The following is a 23,055-nucleotide window of genomic DNA, read 5'->3' on the forward strand; positions in this document are numbered from 1 at the left end:
TGAAGAATGGGGAGGTTGCTTTTTAGTGGCATCAAATTCTAGGATTGTTCTCAGTTGATGAGATCCACTTCCAGCCTCTGAGGATGGGAGTGTCTTTCTCTGAGTGACTTCCCTACTTGATCTGCCCCTCCTGTTGACTAAAATTTTAAGCTTGTTGGTGTCTGGCACTTCCACTCTCTCCAGTTTCTCACTAAGCCATCTTTCACCTTGTGGCTATAGCTGACTATATTAAAGCTTTGTCCTCAGGTCCTCATGTTAGCTCAGGATTTTCTAATTTTTTTAATTTTTGTTTTTGTCCTCTCACCCCCAACTCTGAAAGGGCCTTTCTGTATAGTGGTGGCTGGATGGAACTCACAGAGATCCTCTTACCTCTGCCTCCCCAGTCCTGGGATTAAAGATTTGCATCACCATTTCTGGAGGTAACTCAGTGGTAACAGGAGATTCTCAGGTTGGTGTCTGCTCACTGCCCTGCAAGTCATAGAGAGTAGCAGGGATGTTTTCTTTTCACTGCTGACTCATCCCTTAGAGAGATCACTGTCTCACCTAAGCTTGCAACTCTAGTTGAGGAGCCTGAAGGCTGTGGGCTTGTCATCAGGGTAAGGCTGCTCATCTCTTGCTGGCTTAGATTTGAAAGGCAGCATCTGCTTCCTTGTCTTTTCCTCCATAGTTTCCAAGTAGCCATTCTGTACCTCTATTGAGTTCTCATTTTCTTCTTCTATTTCTTTCTTTGGAATAGAGTCTGGTTTTTGTCTTATTCTAACTTTTTCTTTCATACTGCATCACACAGAAGCAGCCTCCATTTTACCCAGAAGTCTGCCATCTACAATCTTAGTGGCAGCCTGCTGGCAGAGTGTATCTTTGGATTTGCAATGTTGGTAATAAATAACGGGCTTGGGGTTTTTCATTTTTCTTTCTAAGCTTATAATGGTATGTGAGAATGGTTTGAAACGAACTTTATTTTACACTTAGTTTGCTACAGAAGATGTTAGAGTGGGCAATCACAGAAAATAGAGATGCAAAAAGTAGTCCTGTAACTGCTGAAAATGCCTTCCGACTCATGTTGATCGTACAAGACTTTCTGCAATCAGAAGGACTGGTTAATTCAAACATGTGGACTGAGAAGGTTAGTAATGGCCTTTTGAAATTTCATTTTAGGGTTCAACGTAGTAGCCAAAGCCTGTGATTTTATCATTTATAAGGGCAAGGCAGAGGATTATCACAATTTGAGTCTTATATGGGCTACAAGTCAGTCTGAGCTACAATGTGATGATATGCTGTTGCAAACAGAATGAAATATAAGTAGATAAATAGCTTAGGTAGTTCAGAATCATTTAAAGAGTGAAATTTGCAACACTTCCTTTTGGAACTTTAGTGTTTAATCAGATGCAGTAACATACCTACCTAAGATGAAGAATCAGCAGGTTTTGTTGGTTTGTGCAGTGGATCTTGTTTCTTGACAGCTGTACAGTGAATTGCTTCAGCAGTATGACGATTGTTATTATTGTTGAGGAAAGATTATCATTACATTTTAAAAGTGAACACTTTTATTTCTCAATTTTTCTTTTGTGATAGCTTTTAGAAGATGCCACGCAGCTCCTAGACTGTCTGTCAGTATGGTATTCTGAGAATCCAGCATGGGTAAAACTCTCTCAGATTCAGACCCAGCTGCTTCTAGAGTTCATCGGAAGAGGCAGTTTGCAGGTTTGCTATTCCTTTCATTCTGTATTCTATCTTCTCACTCACCATAGCTACTAATGTAGTAACCACATATAATGCCCTTTCAGGATGTTTACATTATATTGTATGTGTTTATTTTATGTACCTGTGTTGTACACACATGTTCCATGGAGGTCAGAGGCCGCCTGTGGGGTCAGTTATTTGATTCCACCACATGAATTGCGGTAGGCATACATACACCTCTACCTGCTGAATCATCTCTCAGACGCCCTGATCAGTATTTTTTTGATTCCAAAAAATACTAAGTCAGTTGAAATTTCACTTTTGTAAGGTCAGAAAGGAGCTTAAGAAGCAGCTTTTTTTCCCTCAGTCCTAGGACTCTGTGTGATTTTAATATTTGCTTTTATTGGGTTTACTCATAGGTCATCTGCACTCAGTGTAGTTTACTAATTGCTAAGTAGCCAGCAGAGATATTTATGCATGTAAAGTCTAAGAATTGTAATTTTAGGAAAAATTATTTACAATAATTTTCCTGTTTTACTAACTTTAACTCCTTTCCTGTTTTACTAATCCAAAAATTTAACTCTTTATACACTTGTTCATTTATCAAACACCAATTATGTACATGCTGTTATGTACATTGTTTTCTTATGTTCATTGTTCTGCTAGATTTTAGAACTAAAGATAAAATATGTTAGCAAGAATATTTATTTTATTGTAAATTAAAATGTAAACGGTTAGAAAATTGCTCTGCCATTTGTTCTGTCACTTTTCTATTATTAGTAGGTACTTTTAGTCATGATAAACTTGATATCTATTTACTGTGTGTGTGAGAGAGAGAGAGAGACAGAGGCAGAGAGAGAGAGAGAGAGAGAGAGAGAGAGAGAGAACGAACATGAGAACATTTGGGTCACAGCATGCTTGTGGAGATCAGAGGACAAACTTGGTGTTGGTCCTCAACGTCTCCCTTTATTTGGAGCAGGACCTTTTTGTTGTTTATTGCTTTATACATCAGTGTTAGCTGACCTGTGAGCTTCCAGGGATTCTCCTGTCCTGCTCTCTTGTCGTGCTATAGGAGTGATGGAGTTACAGTCAAGCACTAACATGTACAGCTTTTATGTGGACCCTGCAGATGCAAACTCAGGTCATCATACTTGCATGACTAATATTTTATTTACTGAGCCATCTCCCTAACCCGGTTTTCTTCTAATATTCAGTTTTGTTATTTGATAAAGGGATATTTAGGATGAGGCTGAATTCTAGTGCTGTTCCTAAACTCAGTGTAATATTGCTAAGAGTCTGGAGAAATTAAAACTTTAAGTTTGGCCTATTAAAATCAACCTCTAATCTCATGGTTGTATTCTCCTTCCTTCTCCTTCCTCATTCCCTTTCTCATTAGTTCTTTCCTCTTCAGTGCTAGACATTAAATGAATAGTAATTGAGAGTTCTTCTTTGATTGAGCTTGTGCTCTTAATATATATTTACCCTAGGAAGTTTAAGGTTAATTAAATTTCTAGTTAAGGACTCAGACTCCTTATATATCTTTATGTATCCAAATAGTTATGAGATGATGTAACAAACCACCAAAACAGACTTTATTACATTTTTCTCTCTCTCTTTCCTTAAGGTTGCAAATGGCTACAATGGCAGTTGGGCCTATTTTCAACTTTATTTGTCCCCAGAGGAATCTACTAATGTTTCCTACAGTCATTGTTGGTGGATAACTCTCCACTAATCTGTTGTGTTTCTGTTTATCATGTGACTGGCTGCTCTTGTTTTCTGTTCTTCTGTTTTTGTTTTTGTTTTGGGGTTTTGTTGTTTGTTTGTCTTGATATAGGGTCTCTCTATTTAGTCCTGGCTGTCCTGGGGTGTTTTTGTTTTGAGATGTAGCCCTGGATATCCTGGAACTCACTAAATGAACCAGGGAGTCTTCAAACCTGCAGAGATCTGTGTACTTGTGCCTCCTAAGTACTGGGATTAAAAGTGTAAGCAGCCACACCTGGATATCCACTCTTTTGAGTTTTTTTATATAGTGAATAACTCTGGAAGATAGAAGCCATTTTTCTTTCTAGAGCAAAGGGCAAGTTTTTGACTGGTATTGTAATAAAGCTAATCTCTTTTTCTGTATCATACATTAACTGAAAACCCACTGTAAAGTACTGAGGTCTCTGAGACTCGGTGTTTCTCTCTGAGTCGCCACTCTATGTGCTGGCGTCTTCTGGTTTTTAATCTCACTTAGAATTGGAATTGGGCAATCAGTCCAAATGGTGATAGAGTGCTTATTAAAATTTTGTACGTCTTTGTCTCACCAATTAGTTTCATGTTTTTTGCCAATGTCTATGAAACTGTAACACACTTGTTAGCTTAGAATTAAATCAGATTCATCAGTATTTTTTTTAAATCTTTCATGTTATTTTATTTTCTCCCTTCAATTATAATAATATGCTATCCAAATTTTGTCTTAACTGGTAGGCCTGTAAACATAGGCTTATCCATCCCACATGATTTTCCATACCACATACTATGTGTCTGATCTTTAGTGCATTGCCACCACCTTTAGATCCCTGAGACTTCTTGTCAGCACTGTCACTTTCTGAGGCTGCATCTCCTTTCCCTCCTTTCCAGAACCACCTTTCCCCTTCGGTGGCCTCTCTTAAGCTTGCTGTTAAACTCTCAGTTCATAACTATTGACAGCTAACTTAGAAAACTTGTGAACCGTATTAAATGTTTGCTTTAGTCTGCTCTTTTCTCATTGAGCCTGTTTTCTTCCAGGTTTGTGCAATGGCATCAGCTAAGCTCAATGCTCTTCTTCAGACCAAAGTGATTGAAAATCAAGATGAAGCATGCTATATTTTAGGGAAACTAGAACATATTCTAAGTCGGTCAATCAAGGAACAGACAGAAATCTATTCATTTCTGATTCCCCTTCTCCGGACTCTGGTTTCTAAAATTTATGAGCTGCTTTTCATGAACTTGCACCTGCCTTCCTTGCCTTTTACTAATGGAAGCGCTTCATTTTTTGAAGATTTTCAAGAATACTGCAATTCCGAAGAGTGGCAAGTTTACATTGAAAAATACGTAAGTTTTAAAAATGATTTGTTTATGTGTGTGCAGGCATGAGTGTGTGCATGTGTATATATGCAGGTTTGTGCTTCATGCAGGCATGAAAATTAGTGTGTGAAGTCTCTCGGAGCTAGGGTTGCAGGAGTGTTGTGTGAGTGCTGGGCCTAAACTCCAGGCCTTGGGCTTGCTCCCTGCAAGTACTCTTTTAACTGTGAGGAGGCTCTCTAGGCCCAAAGTTTTATCTATTCCCAGCAAGACCTTCCTGATGATTTATCACTTTTATAGATGAGTGTGCAAATTCTTTGTATTCTTTCTTTTTTTTTTTAAACTAAGATTGTACCTTACATGAAGCAGTATGAAGCGCATACATTTTATGATGGCCATGAGAATATGGCACTTTACTGGAAGAATTGTTATGAAGCCTTAATGGTGAATATGCATAAAAGAGACCGAGAAGGAGGAGAAAGCAAGCTGAAATTTCAGGTAAAAACTCTTCAGTGTTTTCTAAATTGAGTTGTTCATGTTGGCTACAAGCATTAAATTAAATTTAGGTGGAATAATTCCACCAGAATTTTGGAAACGAACATACTCAAAAGATATTCCATAATTGCGATGAAAACAGTTGATCAGTAACCATTTTAATAGTAAAACATGATGTGTAATAATTATGTAAATCATAAATTATGTGAACTTGTTAAGATGAAAATCTATTAGTAAATACTACTAAGGTATCTTGATACATCCCTCACACAAATAAATAAATTAAAATTTTTAATGTAAAGTTATTTTGTTTGTTTGTTTGTTTCTGTGTGTGCCTGAATACATGTTTGTGTCTGTATATGTGCAGGAGTCCTGAGAGGTCAGAAAGGACATTGAATCCCTGGAACTAGAGTTACAGGTAGTTGTGAACGACTATGCTGGTGCTGGAGTTGCTGAACCTGGTTCTTCTTAATCCCCAAGAAACGTCTCCAGCCCTGTAATTTAACCAAAAAACAAACCAACAAACAAATAAATAAACAAAGGCAGACGAGGAGGAGAAATGATAAGTCTAAAATCTAGCTCTTCAGAATATTAGCAAAATCAATAAACTTGTATTCAGCTTGACAAATCAAAAAGAAATGAAAATTTACTTATAGCAAAAATGAGAGAGAATGTGTGTCACTATCAGCCCCACAGAAATCAGGGCCACTGTGAGTTGCTTAGCACATAGAAATATGACTACTCAGATCCATCAGGCTCTTGTAGACAGATTTTAAATGAACTTTAAATAGTCTTTTATCTAAGTTAATTTGTTTTTATACATCTTCAAAAGGAGAAAATGCAGAGCCTTAGTAATTTACTGGCAAATTCTACCTAACTTACTTGTATGCTTAGTTTTTGAGGCAGTGTTACATGTTTTCTGTACCTGCCAAGATGACCATGAACTTAGGACCCTCCTGTTTCACTTTGCAAACACTTGCTGCTATACTCAGGTTGCACCTTTCATTGATTGGTCCCAGGGCTTATGATGCAAACATGCTACCAGTCAACCCACATCCCAGCCATCCCACTACTAGTATTGAAGGAAGATGTTATGTCCATGTAATAAGGGCATTGATGAGTTGATACCTAGCTCTCATGGGACTTTGTGACTTCCTTACTTGTCTCAGCAGTGATCTATTTTAGTGTTGGTTCTCATACCATTGATTCCTTCCTACAAGTATGGTAACAGCCACAATTTAATGACAGCTTGTTTTTCTGGAGTTTTAGTAGATATTTTAGATCTTAGTCCTTTTCTTTCTTTTTTTTTTTTTTTTTTTTTTTTTTTTGGTGTGTGTGTGTGTGTGTGTGTGTGACTATCTCATATTTCAGAGTGGCCTCAAACTTGATAAACAGCTAAGAATAACATTAAATTTCATGTCTTCCTAACTCCACCTCCTTAGTGTTGGGATTACAGGAGTATACCACCGCAATTGGGGTGCTTGGGAACAAACTCAGGTTGTTAGGCTCAGCAGTAGGTGACTTTTATTGATTATTTTATCAGCTGTAGAGTGAGTGTCTGTGTGTGTGTTTTATTTTTACAAGTCAAATCTTAAGTAGAACATAGCTAAAATTCTACCGTCCTCATCAAAGAGAAGTATTTTAATGAAATAAAATTATGTTCTTTCTTTTTTCATATACCTTTTTTTTGTTAAATAAAAATTTATAGATACATTACTCTCGTCTTTTTCTGTTTATTTCAGGAGTATTTTGTGGAGCCATTTAATCGAAAAGCCCGTCAAGAGAACTTGAGGTATAATAATATGATTAAACAACTTAACAGTCAGCAGTTGGCGGCTGTTAGACGCTGGAAGGCGATACGGCTCTATCTTACGTGCGAAAGGGGGCCTTGGGCTGAAAAGTAGGTACATGTTTTGCTCTTTAGAACTGTGGCATTATATGTTAAACTGTTAAGCTAAGTATGTTTTACTCCAATTCTTTAAAGAGTACTTTGAATTCCTGTTCTTTATGAGTTGGTTTTGAATGACGGGAGGTTTGTGTGTACGTATTACTTGTCATGTGCTTGGCTCTCCTTTCACCCTAGTGTCACATGCATTAGACTTTAGACTCTAATACTCCACAACAGTGCTTCTGCCTTTCTCACATCACCTTATTAAGCTAGAGTTAATGACGTTATGCACTTCAACATTTTACAGCTTAATATTGTCACTTCTTTTGGTGTATATATTTTATAGCCCTTGTTTTAAAAATGTAGTAAAGTAACCCTTTTGTTTATCTTTTTGACCCTCTGATCAGTGGATAAATATTTAGTTGTTGGCCACCTTTGAGCTATTCTGACAGTGCTGCTGTGGATAGTTGTATCAAAATGTTTTGAGAGCATGCTTTTAAATCCTTTTGGGTATATAGTATAAATGCAAGTTCTGCATCATATTTCATGTTTAACTTATTAGGCATTGACAAGGAAATGTCAGCATGTTTTCCAGTTTCACACATTCTAACTGATAGTTGTCGTTTTCCAATTTTTCAAATAGCCCGTCCGTTGTGTATATAAAGCATGATCATATAATTTTGTTTTTCACCATTCTAATAACCAACAATGTTGAGTGCTGTTTTGTGTACTTGTTGGCCATTTGTATGCCTTTGAAGAGTGTTGGCTTGTTTCCTTTGCCTAGTTCCCACATTGAATGATGGACTTTTCACTGAAGTTGTGTGTGTCAGAATGTATGTATTCTCAGTGACTCTTCAGGTGATTTGCAAATATGTAGATGATTTTTCACTTTCCTGATTGTGACCTTTGTTCTTCAGAAGTTATAATTTTAATAAACCTAGTTTTTTTTCCTTGCATGCTTTTTATAATGTATTAGGAAAGCATACCCAAGTCCAAGGTCATAAAACTTTACCTTTTCTTCTAAGAGTTTTATCATCTTAACTTTGATATTTTGGATTTTGATCCATTTGTAGTTATTTTATTACGTATTTTCCTCAATTACATTTCCAATGCTAGCCCAAAAGTCCCCCATGCCCTCCCCCCACTCCCCTACCCATCCATTCCCACATTTGTAGTTATTTTTATTTGTAGTAAAACTTTTTAATATTATGGTTATAAAATTGCATTTAACATGAAAGAATAAAGTAATCAAGCCAGAAGTCTGAAAGCTAGTGTTCAAATCTTATTTCTCTACCATTAAGCCTCATGGCATCTTGGGTAATTTAAATTCTCTTAGGTTCATATATGTTGCAGTCAAACGTACTCATTTTAGTTTTCATGACAGTTGTCCAGATGATAAACATAAACATTTACATTTGTTTCGAAAGTAGCTGCTAGCATATAGAGTAGTAGGTTTCCGTTTGCACACATTTGCCATCCGCTGCTCTTACTCAGCCCCCATCCCGCTGCTCTCCTTCAGGTTTACCCAAGTCTGCTTTTTTGTAGTGCTGGAAATCACACCCAGGGCCTTGTGCAAACTAGCCAGTTGTTATATCTTGATCATTTTCTAAATTGTATTGAACAATTGTGAAGCACTTTATACTTGTTTATACGCTGTAAACAATTAATTTTTATAATTTCAAATAATTTTACTTGTTTCATTGTGAATTTTATAGGAAACAGAATCGAATTCACTGGAAACTAGCTAATGTTGAAAATTATTCCCGCATGAGACTTAAACTGGTACCAAATTATAATTTCAAAACCCACGAGGAAGCTAGTGCCTTAAGAGATAATTTAGGTGAGTTACAGTAGCTTCCTGTTTTTATGAACAGATGTTGACAGGCTGCTTACTGTTGTTTACTGTTTTAGATGTTTACTTAAGAACAAAGGGGTATAGTACTTTAAAGTGTATGTGTAAATTGGTACATGAATTCAGTGTTGTTAATTTTGGCCTAAATCTAAGATGAGTGTGTGTTTTCATTGAATGTAACTTTCCAAAGAAAGCTAGTATTTTTACTGTATTTCGTTTATGTTTTGTTGAGAAATAATATCCTTTCCTTTGACTATTAAATTAGCCTACTTCCCCATCCTTTAATTTATGACTCTTTTATAACCTGCCTCCCCCCTTTTTAATGTATATGAATATACTGTTATTGTCTTTAGACACACCAGAAGACAGTATTGGATCCCATTACAGAGGTTGTGAGCCACCATGTGGTTGCTGGGAGTAGAACACGGAACCTCTGAAAGTGCTCATCTCTCCAGCCCAACCTGCTTTTAAAGAGCCCTAATTTTTAATGTCTTAGATGTGCCTTGTAAAAGAATACTTTGCAAATATTTACCCAAGTAGTATTTCAAAATGGATTTTAAAGGGGTTTCTATAACTTTGTAAGAAGCTCTTCATTATTGGCTGTCATTTGTTCTCTTTTGAAGAAAAGTCTGAAATATGCAGAAGTATTTCCTGTGATGTGTCCATGGCACCTACATGTTTGCCAAGTCATAATTATTGTCACTGTAGCTGCTTCTGTACCACTTGTATCTCATGATAGGTCTATAGATTAAACAAGGGCCAAATTTTAGACTTTTTTTCCGTTTAACATATTGACCATTCCTACAAAGCTGAAGAAAGCCAGTATATCATTTAGGATTCTGTGTTCTAAAGTAAATCAGATAATTATGATTTTTTCTCTTAATGAAAAATAATATTTTGTCTTTGACACAAACACTAACTTAATGTATCTTACATAGCAGCTTACAGTCATATATATAAGCCTCTCTGCCTTGTCAGTTTTCTGGCACTTGCACACTTCCTTTTCAAAATGTAACTGTCCTCATTACCTAGCAGACATCCCCCTCCAGTGCATCACTTTAGTTTGGTAGTAGTTTCAATGATGCTATTTCCCTACTATTTTCCAAGAAATCCTTCTCTGGGAAATTCCCACTCCTGTTTCCTTACCCTCTCCTACTCTGCAGATGAGTTTATATCCTTTCTTCTTACCTCAGCCGTCTTAAATTCAAGAAAACCACTGTCCTTTTTTCACCTCAGCTTTACTCATTGCATATTTTAAGAAGTGTTCCAGTTCAGTGGTGACAGTAAAACTGGACAGATGGGAGAAATGGTGCTCGATGGTAGTGAAAACTAGGAGCAAGCAGTGGCTCATCCTACAGTGCTTTCTGCTGGGTGTACTTCACAATTCAGTGCAGAGTTATTTTGCTTACTTCTTAAGATAGTTTGATATTCTGCCAATTCATGATATTCTTTAGTAAGAAAATAGTTGCTTGTTTTGTTTCAAGTACACTTTGCAAATAACTCATTGCAAATATACAGAACAGGGTTATGTCATAGACTTTTCTGTAAAATGCTTGTATGTAATATTTTAATGAAAAGCCCATTAAGAACTCAAGACACCGAGTTTGTGATGGATAAGAAAATCTAGATTCCTATCTGTAATCACAGTACCTGTGAAGTAGGGGCAGAGGGGCAGAATGCCAGGGTTGTTGTTTGCTATGTAAAGTTTCTCAGGCTCAGGCTACCTTGAGAGACAAAATAAATGGATTCTTTTGATTGAGGAGCTTAGTGCACTGCTGCATGGCTTTAATCCCAGCTAACTAAGCAGTTAAGAAGGAGGTATCTGGAGTTCAGCCCAGCCCAGGCAACATAGTAAAACCCTGACTTGGAAAAAATTTTAAAATATATCTTTTATTATTTCTTTTATTTTTGAGATTATAATATCATTACATCATTTACCCCTTCCCTTTTCTCTCTCCAAATTCTCCCATGAACCTATCCTTGCTCTATTTCAAATTCAGTCTTTTTTTGTTACGTGCATATGTGTATATATTATATATCCCACCACACACCCCAAATCCATTTAGCATGTCTGTTGTTGTTATTGTCCTTGTTCAACTCATATTTACACAGTCTAACCATGTGGTTAGACTTTATGGGTGTATCTTCTGATGTTCCCAGGAGATATAGTCTCATGGTAAGCTTGCTCTTACAGTCTTTCAGCCCTCTTTTCCAAGACTGTCCCTGAACCTTAGGTTTGGGAATTGTTTTATAGATGGATCCAGTCGGACTCAGCTCCACAACTCTGCATTTTGGTTATTGATGTTTTTCTGTAATGGTCTCCATCTATTACAAAGAGAGGTTTTCTTGATGAGGAGTGAGGGCTACACTTACCTATGGGTATAAAGACAAATATTTAGAGTGTAAAGTATTAATGCTAGTTTGCTAAAGTTGCAGCTGTTGGTTCTCCTCCAACATCCATGACTTCACTAGTCCTGAGTAGTTGGCTAGGTTTCTAGCACCAGCCAGAATTTCTTTCTTGTTGAAATCTAATTTGATCTTTAGTCCAATTAGAGTTGTCACTAATCACCAAAGTATGTGTGCCACTACTGCATCTTAAGGTTACCATGCTGTGCTGGTCATTGTGATTCATAGATGTCATAGTGGGTAGGTCTTTTGGTTGCTTTCTTCCTTTGGAAGCTCACTTGATGTTTCTGTTACCGTAAAAACTTATTTCTGAGGGAGGAGGCTTTCCAGCCATTTCTAGCTCAGGGGCCTCTGTGCTGTTTTTGAAGTACTTGGCGTCCTCAGCAATAGGCACTTGTTTTCTACCTCCAGAAGGAAACCAAGGACAGTAGCAAGAGCCCATAATGTTTTGTGAGTCTCTGTCAATCTTGATCAACAATCACGAAACTCCATCTTCTCATGCCTGGTGTTGGGTTTTTGTTATTTCAGCCTCCTCTCTTCTGTCTTTATCTCCCTCTCCCCCTTTCCGTTTTCCTCATCAGATCAGTAGCATCCTGCTAGTCTCTTCTCTGTTGCTCCCCCATCTATCTACCCTGATATGATCCCTTTTATTTCCCTAGTTTCTATAGCTACTTCAGGATATATACTCAAATAGGAAGATTTAAGCTAGGACCTCAGATGAGAGAGAACATCTAATGTTTATCTTTCTGGGTCTAGGTTACTCACAGTCTTTTCTAGGTCCTTCTATTTACCTGAAAATTTCATGATTGCATTTTTCTTTACAGCTGGATAGTATTCCATTGTGTATAAGAACCGCATTTCTGTTTTCCATTCATCGGTTGAGGGACAGTAAGGTTGTTTCTATCTCCTAGCTGTTGTGAATGAAGCAGCAGTGACCATGGCTGAGTGTCTGTGGAGTAGACTGTCCAGTCCTATGGGTGTATGCTAAGGAATGGAATAGCTGGGCCATAGGGCAGATGTATCTTTAACTTTTTTGATAATTTTCCACACTGGTTTTCCTAGAGGCTGCTTTAGTTTGAAATCCAGCCAATGATGAAGGTTTTCTTTTCTCCATATCCCTTTCAGCATTTGTTGTGTGTGGTATGTTGATCTTTGCAATTCTGACTGGGGTAAGATGGAATTTTAAAGTTGTTTTGATTTATATTTCTCTAATTGGTAAGGACAATAAACATTTTTGAGATGGTTCTTGGCCATTTTTTTTTCTTCCTTTGATGACTGTTCAGGTCCCATGCCCATGTTTTTAAATAGGTGGGTTGGGGGGGGGGTTGTTTTTTGTTTGGTTGGTTGGTTTGGTTTGGTTTGGTTTGGTATGTTTTCCTGGTTTTTTTTTTAGTTCTTTACATACTGTTGTAATTAACTCTCTGTAAGATGTGTAGCTGGGATTCCTTTTCACTTGGTTGTTTTGTTTTTGTTTATTAAGCGTACAGTTCAATGTAAGTTGGAGTGTTTTTAGAAAGTAGGAAGCACAGATTCAGAGAGCCCAGTGGCAGGACAGAATTGAAATCTAGTATCCCAATTTAGTGTCCATGTTCTTTCTATTATAAAGCCCTTTGTTATTTATTACAAAGTACTTAGTTTGTATACTGTACATGTATGTGTTTTACGTATGTATTAGGGTTACCTGTTCCTCCCCATGCACCTCAGGACGTGATGGCTCTGCTGATTATTATTTGTTAGCTATAGACAGCTGCTCATACAGACTTTGCTTTCTTTTTTCTCTTTCGAGGCAGGCTCTCTATGTACCCCTGGCTGTCTGTGAAACTAGATATATAGACCAGGATGGCCCTGAACTCAAGAGATTCACCTGCCTCTGCCTTCTAAGTGCTAGGGTTAAAAGTGTGCACTACCATGCCTGGCCTGGCTGTCATTTGATATTTAATACAAGTGCACAATCACATTGATAGTAACTCATTGGCATTTATTTAATTATTAACTTTGTTTGTTTGTTGGTTTGTTTGTTTTTTCAAAACAGGGTTTCTTTGTGTAGCCCTGGCTGTCCTGAACTGGAACTCACTCTGTAGACCAGACTGGCCTCAAACTCAGAAATCCACCTGCCTCTGTCTCCCAAATGCTGGGATTAAAAGCATGTGCCACCACTGCCCAGCATTAACTTGCCTTTAATTAAATATAATTGATTCATGAATCTGTAATTTGCATAAAGTCAGTTCTATACCTCTTTCAGACTGCTAATCCAGTATTTACTCTATTTCTGAATCTAGAATTAGCCATTATTAAAAATAACTGTCATTTTAAAGGCATGTATATTTTATCACATGTGTAATAATTTTTAAAAATCCTCAAATATCAAAACTGTCAGAAAATACAGAAATGCTATAATATTTTGTACTAGTTTTTAATTTATTCTTTTTTTTTTTTTTTAATTAAACAGGTGTTCAGCACTTACAGCCTTCCAGTGATTCATTGCTTTTGGAAGTAGTGAAACAAGTTAAACTCAGTGACATGGAGGAAGATAAACTAGAACTTCTTGAAGAGGACATGGCAGCTAGAGTAAATATGTATGTAGAAGTATTTGAAAGCAGTTAAACTATGTTACGAGAAAGGGGACTGCAAAATTGTGGATTTGCTTGAGTTTCTGGCTTTCCAAACAGTTAATTATTTAGTTACAAGTGTTGTACTTCTTTAACTGTAACAATTAGTGTCAGACCAGCTGTTAAGAATCTGAGAGGATTTACTGACATTATTGAGGAAGGCTTTCGACCTAAGGTTGTTGGGATCTGTATTTGAAATCATAAAGTATTCTTGAATGAAAATATTGAATGATGTATGACTTTAAGCAGTGTTTTTGTGGAAATGTGCACCAGAGTCTGAGAGTATAACTTAGCAGTAGAGGGCTCATCCAGTTTGCATACCACAAGGCCCTAGGTTTCATCCGGGATGATTGTCCATAAAAGAAAGTTATTTGTATGAAATATAAAACCAAAAGAAAAGATAAAGCTATAAAAAGAAATCCATTCAGGAGACATTAAAAAAGTGGAATAATTATAGATACAGAAATTAGTAAAAAATAAACGTACTGCAAAACTATCAACTTTTAGCTAGACTGATTAGGAGTTTCAAAAGACAGCAACACAAACACCCAGCATCAGCAGTGAAGAAGACCCTGTTCGCCTCAGAAGTGAGCTAAATTCATTATTGCTTCTTTTAAACTTTGTTCAGTGATGAAAAGGAAGAACAGAATCAAAAGGAAAAATTGGTATTGACTGAAGACTGTGAACTCATTACTGTAATTGACATAATTCCCGGCAGATTAGAAGTCACTACTCAACACATTTACTTCCATGATAACAGTGTTGAAAAAGAAGATGGTGAGTAGTTCTGGGAAAATAATTACCTTTCATTATTAAGAATCCAGGTCCATGAGTCATGAATTAGAGGAAGAAACAAACAAGGTGGGACTGTGAAATTATAGTTTATCTTGTAAAATGAAAAATGGAGAGTCAGGAATTAGGTTCATTCATTTTCTTACCTCAGCCTTGTGAGTAGCTAGGACTGTAGGCATGCACACCCTCTCCAGTTGCTTTCATTATCCTCATTAATGTATTAATGTATCTTTCAAGATTTGGCTTGAGGGTTTCAGAGTAAACTTAGTTACAAAGTGCAGTCTTAATTTTATCCTACTTTGTATATACACACTGTCCTGTAAGCTCATTTTTATGACTAAATCTGAAGATCCACATCCTAGAAAGAGCTCTAGGCATACATTTTAGAATTACTATCTGGCCTCGTAGAAAGGTAGTAGAATAGCTTCGGGGTTCTAGAATAATTTAAAAGAAACAATTTATAATTCCTAATGAATGCTAGTTTTTGAATGTAGAATTCCTTTCCCCTGAGTATTACTTTTAGAAACAAGGAGATATTTTCTTCCTGGAGTGAGTAACTTTATGTGGCACAAAATTTCTTTTGTTTTCAGGACTGGGCTTTGATTTCAAGTGGCCCCATTCTCAAATTCGAGAGATTCACTTACGTCGTTACAACTTAAGGAGATCAGCACTTGAGATTTTTCATGTTGATCAGTCCAACTACTTTCTCAATTTCAAAAAAGAGGTGCTTTACCTTTCTGATAATCATAAAGTATGATTTTGAAATAATTTTCCAGCTACTGAGCTCTCATGGTATTTGGGCTATATCCCTGTTAATACAGAATATTAAAGAAGAAAATTATTCTGAGGCTAGTCAGTATATGAACTTTGTTGAGATATGGGAATTGAGGTGGTTGTTTCCAGTGAGTGTGTACATACCGTAGAACAGTCAATATCAATCAATAGATGCCAGACACTCTCTGTGTTACAACATGCAATACATAAGATTAGAGAAGCTGTGCATAGTGTGCCTGGATTTCCTTTTCTCTTCTTATGGGGATATTAATGCCAATATGATGTTTTGGCCTCATGACACTATTTAAAAAAAAAAAACTGTCTTATGTGTACAAGTTGTAGTGTGCCTATAAGAATCAGTTATTTCATCCCACAATGTAGTTCCTAAGGATTAAAGTCAGGTGATGAGGTTTGGTAGTAGACACCTTCACCATTATCTTACTGTCTCCATGACCTCATTTAATATTGATCGTCTCCAAATGCCCCATCTCTTTCCTGTTGTGAACTTAGTAGTTGAGGATCAGGTTTTTAAATCATAAACTTTGAAAGGACATATTCAAGCCATAGCACCAAATATGATAAAGAAATTGAAATGTCCAGAAGAGGTGAAATTATGGAACAGATTATAGATTCTGATTTTCAAGAAATGAGAGAGGAGGCAGAATTGTGAATAACCACTGTCAAGTTTATGCAGTAGTGAAGAGTTTCTAAAGTGAAATAATGATGATACAGACACACTGGGAAAGAAAGAAAGTACTTGTTCTTGAAAAGATTAAGTACATCTTGGGAAAACTATACAAAAGCCATAATCTGTAAACTAAACAGTAGTTTGTTTGTTTTTTCTATAGGTTAGAAACAAAATATATAGCAGACTTTTGTCACTTCATTCTCCTACTGGTTATGGAACAAGATCACCACAGGAGTTATTCAAAGCATCAGGGTTAACACAGGTAGGACATTTTATAGCTTGTTGTAGTTTGATCATTTCACATCTTAGAGTTTTGCTTAAAAAAATAAAACTTCTGATTTTTTTCTTTTGTGTGTTCTGACTGCTCTTCTTCCTTCCATCCATCCATCCATCCATCCATCCATCCATCCATCCATCCATCCATCCATCTATCAGTTCATTCTTTTATTTGACTGGTTAGTTAATTAGTCAGTTTTGCTTTTGTTGATGCAGGGTCTCTCTATCTAGCCTTGGCTGTCTTGGAACTGGCTTTGTAGACCAGTCTGGCCTCAGACACTCGGAGATCTACCTACTTCTTCCTGACAAGTGCTGGGATTACAGGTGTGATCCATTAGCCCTGGCCTTTGTTCTTCCATTTAGAATAAAATTCCAATTAAAATAATTATCTTTGTGTGTGGAGTGTGATAAGATTTGAATATAGGACCCTGTTTATGCCAGCCTATTCTGTGAGGTCCTCCAGCCAAGAATTCTTTTCTGTTGTTGGAAATAAGCCTTGTTTAATAACATACAGTTTCTTTTGCTCTTGAATATAATTTATTCATTAACTACTAATGTCTCAGACTTACACCTAAGATCAATTGAGCTTTCCATAAATAGAAATATATCTCAAAATGAAGATTTCACTTAATGGATTGGAGCATACAGATTTCATTTTTCACTGTTCACTATAATTCTAACCCTTTGCTTTTGATCCACAGTGAATTCAAGTTGATTGTTACTCTGTCAAGAAAACTCTGATGTATAACTTAACTATGTACAGTCACTAGGAGACTAAATATAATTTTGTGATTAATAGAAAGAAATGATTTTCTAATCCCACTTCATTTTGTTCTCTAAAGGTGGTTTTTCTTCAGATAGTCAGTCTAAAATCCATAACTGAATTAGCTTAGCATAGAATGCTTTAGCATGTTAAAGTACTGCCTTTTAGTACATATAGTGTGAAAATATCAAAGGTAGGGCAGGCCTTTTAGAATTTAAAATTTCAAGTTAAATAAAACATTTAATTAAAGAAGAGTCTTAATTTTTCCTCTTCCTGTTACCTAGGACTAAATCCAGAGTGATGCACTGAAAGTGCTCTACACTAGCCTGCATCCCCGGCTTAAGTCGTCCCAGGTGTCCTCCATCGTGCCATCCTCCCACCTCCACCTCCACCTCCACACATGTAGCTGGAATTGCACATGTGCACTACACCCCAGAGTACAGTGTAGTACTTACGTTTAATTCTTTTGCTCTTTTTCTTAGACAGTAACTTTCTAAAGAAGTAAATTGTGAAGAAGTTGATTTGTCTCCATGTTAAACTTTTTGTAGCTCCATATCTTCAATCATGAAGATAATAGAGATAAGGATTACAAAATTAGGTTGGTTATTAATAATTGTCCCATTCTAAGAGGTTATATGATATGATTCTGATGTTTTTTATGCTGTCTAGAAATGGGTGAATAGAGAGATAACAAACTTTGACTACCTCATTCAAATAAATACCATGGCAGGACGAACCTATAATGACCTTGCACAGTACCCTGTGGTGAGTTTGTATAAATCTCAAAAATAAAATTAACTTATACTTTATAATGTATAAAACTATATATGATATTCATGCTTTTATTTAGAAAAAATGGAGAGGCTTGGGTACAGCTCAGTGGTAGAATGCTCTTGTACTGTATGTGAGGCTCTGGGTCCAAGCTCAAGCACTGTAAACGAAACACACAAAGTATACATGCTTTGCCTGTATGTTTTCCACCTTCATATTTTAAAGATATATTAAAACATGAAGACTAGTAATTAAAGGTAAAGTCCTTTTTTTATTCTATTAAAAATAGCCCTGAAGAATTACTGAAAATTATTCAATTACTCAAGATAAATAAGCACTATATCTTTAAAGTATTTATAGTAGGAGAAACTGTTCTCAGTGACTATCCTCCTATCTTTATGAGCATCTATCTTATGTTTGATGTTCTCTAGGTTCTCTAGGAAGAGATGTCTAAAGTTTGAATTATGTCTCTTTAGTTTCCCTGGATTTTGCAAGATTATACTTCAGAAGAGTTGGACCTAAATAACCCTACTGTATTTCGAGATCTTTCTAAACCAATTGGAGTAGTTAATGAAAAAAATGCCAAAGCTATGCGTGAAAAGTAAGTATGTTTTAAATCTTTTGAGAAACTCACTGTTTGAATTTGTACAGATTTCAAACAAAACAATTAAATGTTACCTTTTCTAAATTAAAAAGGATATGTTTATCTTTTTATGAGTATGATTGTCTTTTTCTAGCATATAAATATACGTACACTAAGCTATCTCTCCAGTCCCTAAATGTTTGAAAAAAATTTTCTTTAATGTGTATGGTTGTTTTGTCTGCATGTATGTCTGTATACCACTTACATGCCTGATATCTGCAGAGGCCAGAAAAGGACATCAGATATGATAGAACTGGGTCACAGAGGGTTATGAGCCACACGTGGGTGCTGGGGACCAAACTCAGGTCCTTTGGAAGAGCATCATATGCTCTTCACTATTGAGCCATCTCTCCAGCTTCATGTTCTCTGTTTTTAACAAAGCTATGCGTGAAAAGTAAGTATGTTTTAAATCAGAAGCTACTTAAGATTTTTTTCAGATATCTTATATTCATGGTACATACGCTACAGAAGGAAAATTTCATGTAACATACAGTGTATGTTCAAATATATTTCACCATGCTTTGCTTCTATGTCACCCCTGTGATCTATTTTTCTAGACCATTTTGCCATACATTTTCATAAATATATATACAAACCAGATTTTATGTATCTATAAAATTTCATGTATCTATAAAACCTAGGAACCACAATTGAGAGAGCAAAAACCATGTTCATGAGATCACCTTTACTCTCTCTCTCTTTTTAAAATTTAATTTAATTTTTAATTTATTTTTTGTACTCCATATTCCATTTTCCACCCTCCCCCACCATCCACCCTCCGTCTGCTCCACATCCCAAACCTTCTCCCCACCCCACTCCATCTTCACGTACATTCACTTTTGTGCAGTTGGCATAACTGCATTCTTCATTATGACTAAAAACAATTCTATTCAGCCATTCTTCTTGTTAGATCCCTGTGTTGGTTCTGTAGCTTAGTTATTGTTAATAGTGCTATGGTAAACACTTACGTGCAACTTGACTTGAAGTCATCTGGCTAACTACCCTAGCGTGACATGGTGGGTCATGTGGTAGATCTGTTTAGTATTGTGAGAAACGACCACAGTAAGTTTATGTAGTGGGTGTAATGAGAGAATTGTCTTCTACAAATTGTGCTGTGATCTCTATGTGTATGTACACTGTGACACACACATTAAGTAAATGTGATTTTAAAAAAATAGAACTATACTTACATTGCAGAGAGTGTAGCCCACTTAGTTGTTATGTATGAAACTTTGGTTTGACTCTCAGTGTTGCTGAGTAAAATTTTGTATATTATTCATTAGAATAAATGTTAGTGTTAGCATGTTGACACAGTGGATAGAGGCTCTTGCTACCAGTCCTTGCAATCTGAAATTGAGTCCCAGAACCCATATGGACAACTCAGCAGGTTGTCCTTTGACCTCAGTATGTGCACCATCATGCATGCACACACACAGAGTGAATTAAATACTGAAAAATAAAGTTACAGCAAGGAAGTGAATTAGATTTGACAAAGATGTTTTCTAATCTCTATTTCAAAAATTTCTGTAGTCAACATATCTTATTATTGTATTATGCAAAGCTTGTGTGGCTGGAGAGATGACTCAGCAGTTGAGAGCATCGGTGCTTTTGCAAAGCACTCGGGTTCAGTTTCCCAAATGGCTGCCTACAAGCCTCTGTAACTCCAGGTGCAGGGGAGCCTACTCCGTCTCTGGCCTACACTGACCCTGGACATGCAAGTGGCACATAGACATTCAGGGAAAACACCTATATGTTTAACATTAAATAAAAGTTACCCGAAATGCTTCAAAAGCTTCTTTTAGTGATATTTCATTATTTGTGAAACTTTCTTAGAAATTAATTTTTTTCCCATAGTTATATGTGGGGATGTAGATACTTTATTAAAAAAATATCACTAAGCATATCACTAAGGATTGACTTTTCAAAGAATACTATATTTTGACTCTAATTTCACCATTTTGCTATGGTTATAAACTCCATTTTTTTTAAAGGTACGAGAATTTTGAAGACCCAATGGGAACAATTGATAAGTTTCACTATGGTACTCACTATTCCAATTCTGCGGGCGTCATGCACTATCTGATCCGCGTGGAGCCATTCACCACCCTCCACATCCAGCTTCAGAGTGGACGGTATGCTCAGAGTCGAGCCATTTTCCTCTCGTTGTAAGACTCAGAACTAGTCACTTTGATGTCATGTTCTAATGATGGAGTCGCAGCTTTTAAATTTTCTACTAGGATTTAGTCTAGAGAAAATCAGCCAGAGTAGTTTAAGAACAGCTCATTCAAATCAATTCATATATAAGAAATTTGAATATGACTTTTTCCACTATTATTGTAGTGTACATTTGGAATCCCTACCATTTTGAGAAATCAATCAGTTATTTATTATTAGATATCAGACCAAGGATATTGCTCAGTGGCTGAGAAGTTGTCTAACATGTGCAAAGTCTTAGGTTCAATTCCAAGTAATTACTCCCTCCTCAAGTTACAGAACTCATGTGGTTTAGAGCTAAGTCTGAGCTGTCCCTAGTCACATCTCAGCAGCACTACAGTATTCCTAAGAATGTTTTTCATAAAGACTAGATAGAGGAAGCAGTTGGGAATTCATAGCAGCTACTTGAAAAGGTCGGTAATACTGCTATAGTAGCAGACTCTGTGGTGTTGTGAGTTACCTGTTTCACATGTTCCTAATTATTCTAAGGGGACTGCATGAACCCTCCACTGTCTGTACTTTCCAGGTAGCTCCCTACATGCATTTTGTTTCCACTTTGTCTTAGTTCTAAGCATTGTTTTCCTAGTTAGCACTATACAAACACTGCCTGTTTTTATTTTCTTTCCATGTAGCATCTATAGGGAACCTGTATTCTCTTCCCTGTTTCTCTTTTTTAATAATTATTTTTTATTTTTATTTGTGTGTATTGGGGTTTTGCCTGTGTGTATGTCTATGTGAGGGTGTCAGATCTTGTAGTTATATACATGTGAGCTGCCATGTATGTGCTGGGTATTGAACCCAGGTCCTCTGGAAGAGCAGTCAATGCTCTTAACCATTGAGCCATTTCTCCAGCCCCCTCTACCTTATCTTAACTGCAGTAAACCTAGGTTTTCAAAAAGAGGTTCAGTGTCTTAAGATTATTAAGCATCAATAAAATGTTGCACTGATGTAGGATAATTTCCCTTCATAAGATATTGGAAGTATAACTAGGTTTATTTTGTTTTTCTATAATTTTATGAAAAATGTAATTTCACAAAGCTTTAAAATGAATTGTTTGTGCTTGTAAGATACCATCAAGAAAGTACAACAACCAAGACAATCCATTAAGGAACTTGTATTTAGAATATATACAGGATCCTTACAACCAGATAATACAAAACTGAAAAATGGAAAAGGGTCTGAATAGACAGGTGTCTAATGCATACAGAGATGTGCAATATCTTTAGCCATCAGGGGAATTCAAGTCAAAACCACAAAGAGAGATCACTTCTCATCCTAGTTGTTAAAATAAAAAAGATAAAAGCTGCTGGGTGTGGTGGCGCATGCCTTTAATCCCAGCACTTGGGAGGCAGAGGCAGGCAGATTTCTGAGTTCGAGGCCAGCCTAGTCTACAAAGTGAGTTCCAGGACAGCCAGGTCTATACAGAGAAACCCTGTCTCGAAACCTCCCCCCCCCACAAAAAAAAGAAAGAGAGAGAGAAAACTGTTTGAAGGTTTTGATGTAAAATTAGAAAATAACAGTAGTAGAATTTCAAAATAGTAATCTATAGAAAACAGCCTGGCAGTTCTCCAAGACATTAAACATGAAATAATTATCACTAGCAATTCTGCTCCTAAATTTCTACCCAGCATGATTGAAGACATAAAAATTTATGCACCCATGTTAGTAACAGCATTGCTGTGAATGGATGAATGGGTCAGAGATTAATAGACATTTGCAAACGGGTGAAATTTATGGCTGGAGATGGAGCTCAGTTGATAGGATGTTTACCTAGCAGGCCTAGTGCCCTAAGTTTGAGCCCCACCATTGTATAGACCTGATGTGAAGACACAGTACAGTAATCCCAGCCCTTGGGAGCTGGAGGTCAGTGCTTAAGGTCATCCTCATCTACATCGCAAGTTCAACACTGCATTATATGACGCTCTGTCTTTAAAAGTAAAAGAAAAATCAGCATTCACCATTTTTACTAAAACCCATAGCTTAATTTTTCCAAGAAAAAAAAATCAAGAAAATGTTATGCTTTTTATAATTAAGGAAAGCACAATCCAATTAGAACATTACCACTTGAGATTTCTCCAGCCATCATACCAATAATGAAACCTAAATCAACTAATTAAAATTTATGGGCCGAGGAACTAGCTCAGTTGATCGCTTGCCAT

At 36.5% G+C, this 23,055-nt stretch overlaps 1 protein-coding gene and 1 pseudogene across 18 annotated transcripts in view; one reads left to right on the plus strand and one right to left on the minus strand.

Annotated features, from left to right (window-relative positions):
• Nucleotides 1–23,055, plus strand: part of Nbeal1 (neurobeachin like 1) — a 159,589-nt gene that overhangs the window by 84,570 nt on the left and 51,964 nt on the right. For 17 of the 18 annotated variants that reach the window (XM_006496032.4, XM_006496030.4, XM_006496033.4 and 14 more), the window contains 13 exons: nt 970–1,123; nt 1,573–1,701; nt 4,450–4,755; nt 5,074–5,223; nt 6,963–7,120; nt 8,824–8,948; nt 13,816–13,942; nt 14,604–14,752; nt 15,358–15,491; nt 16,390–16,491; nt 17,938–18,033; nt 18,516–18,640; nt 20,674–20,814. In XM_006496032.4, the coding sequence (XP_006496095.1) occupies nt 970–1,123; nt 1,573–1,701; nt 4,450–4,755; nt 5,074–5,223; nt 6,963–7,120; nt 8,824–8,948; nt 13,816–13,942; nt 14,604–14,752; nt 15,358–15,491; nt 16,390–16,491; nt 17,938–18,033; nt 18,516–18,640; nt 20,674–20,814 (1,896 nt within the window). Of the gene's footprint in view, nt 1–969; nt 1,124–1,572; nt 1,702–4,449; nt 4,756–5,073; nt 5,224–6,962; nt 7,121–8,823; nt 8,949–13,815; nt 13,943–14,603; nt 14,753–15,357; nt 15,492–16,389; nt 16,492–16,721; nt 18,034–18,515; nt 18,641–20,673; nt 20,815–23,055 lie in introns of those variants that run through there. The other variant, XM_006496038.4, reaches the window with a different exon arrangement.
• Nucleotides 4,079–4,352, minus strand: Gm29332 (predicted gene 29332; annotated as a pseudogene).

Source organism: Mus musculus, chromosome 1 (assembly GCF_000001635.26).
Source record: "Mus musculus strain C57BL/6J chromosome 1, GRCm38.p6 C57BL/6J".
In the NCBI taxonomy this organism is placed as follows: domain Eukaryota; kingdom Metazoa; phylum Chordata; class Mammalia; order Rodentia; family Muridae; genus Mus; species Mus musculus.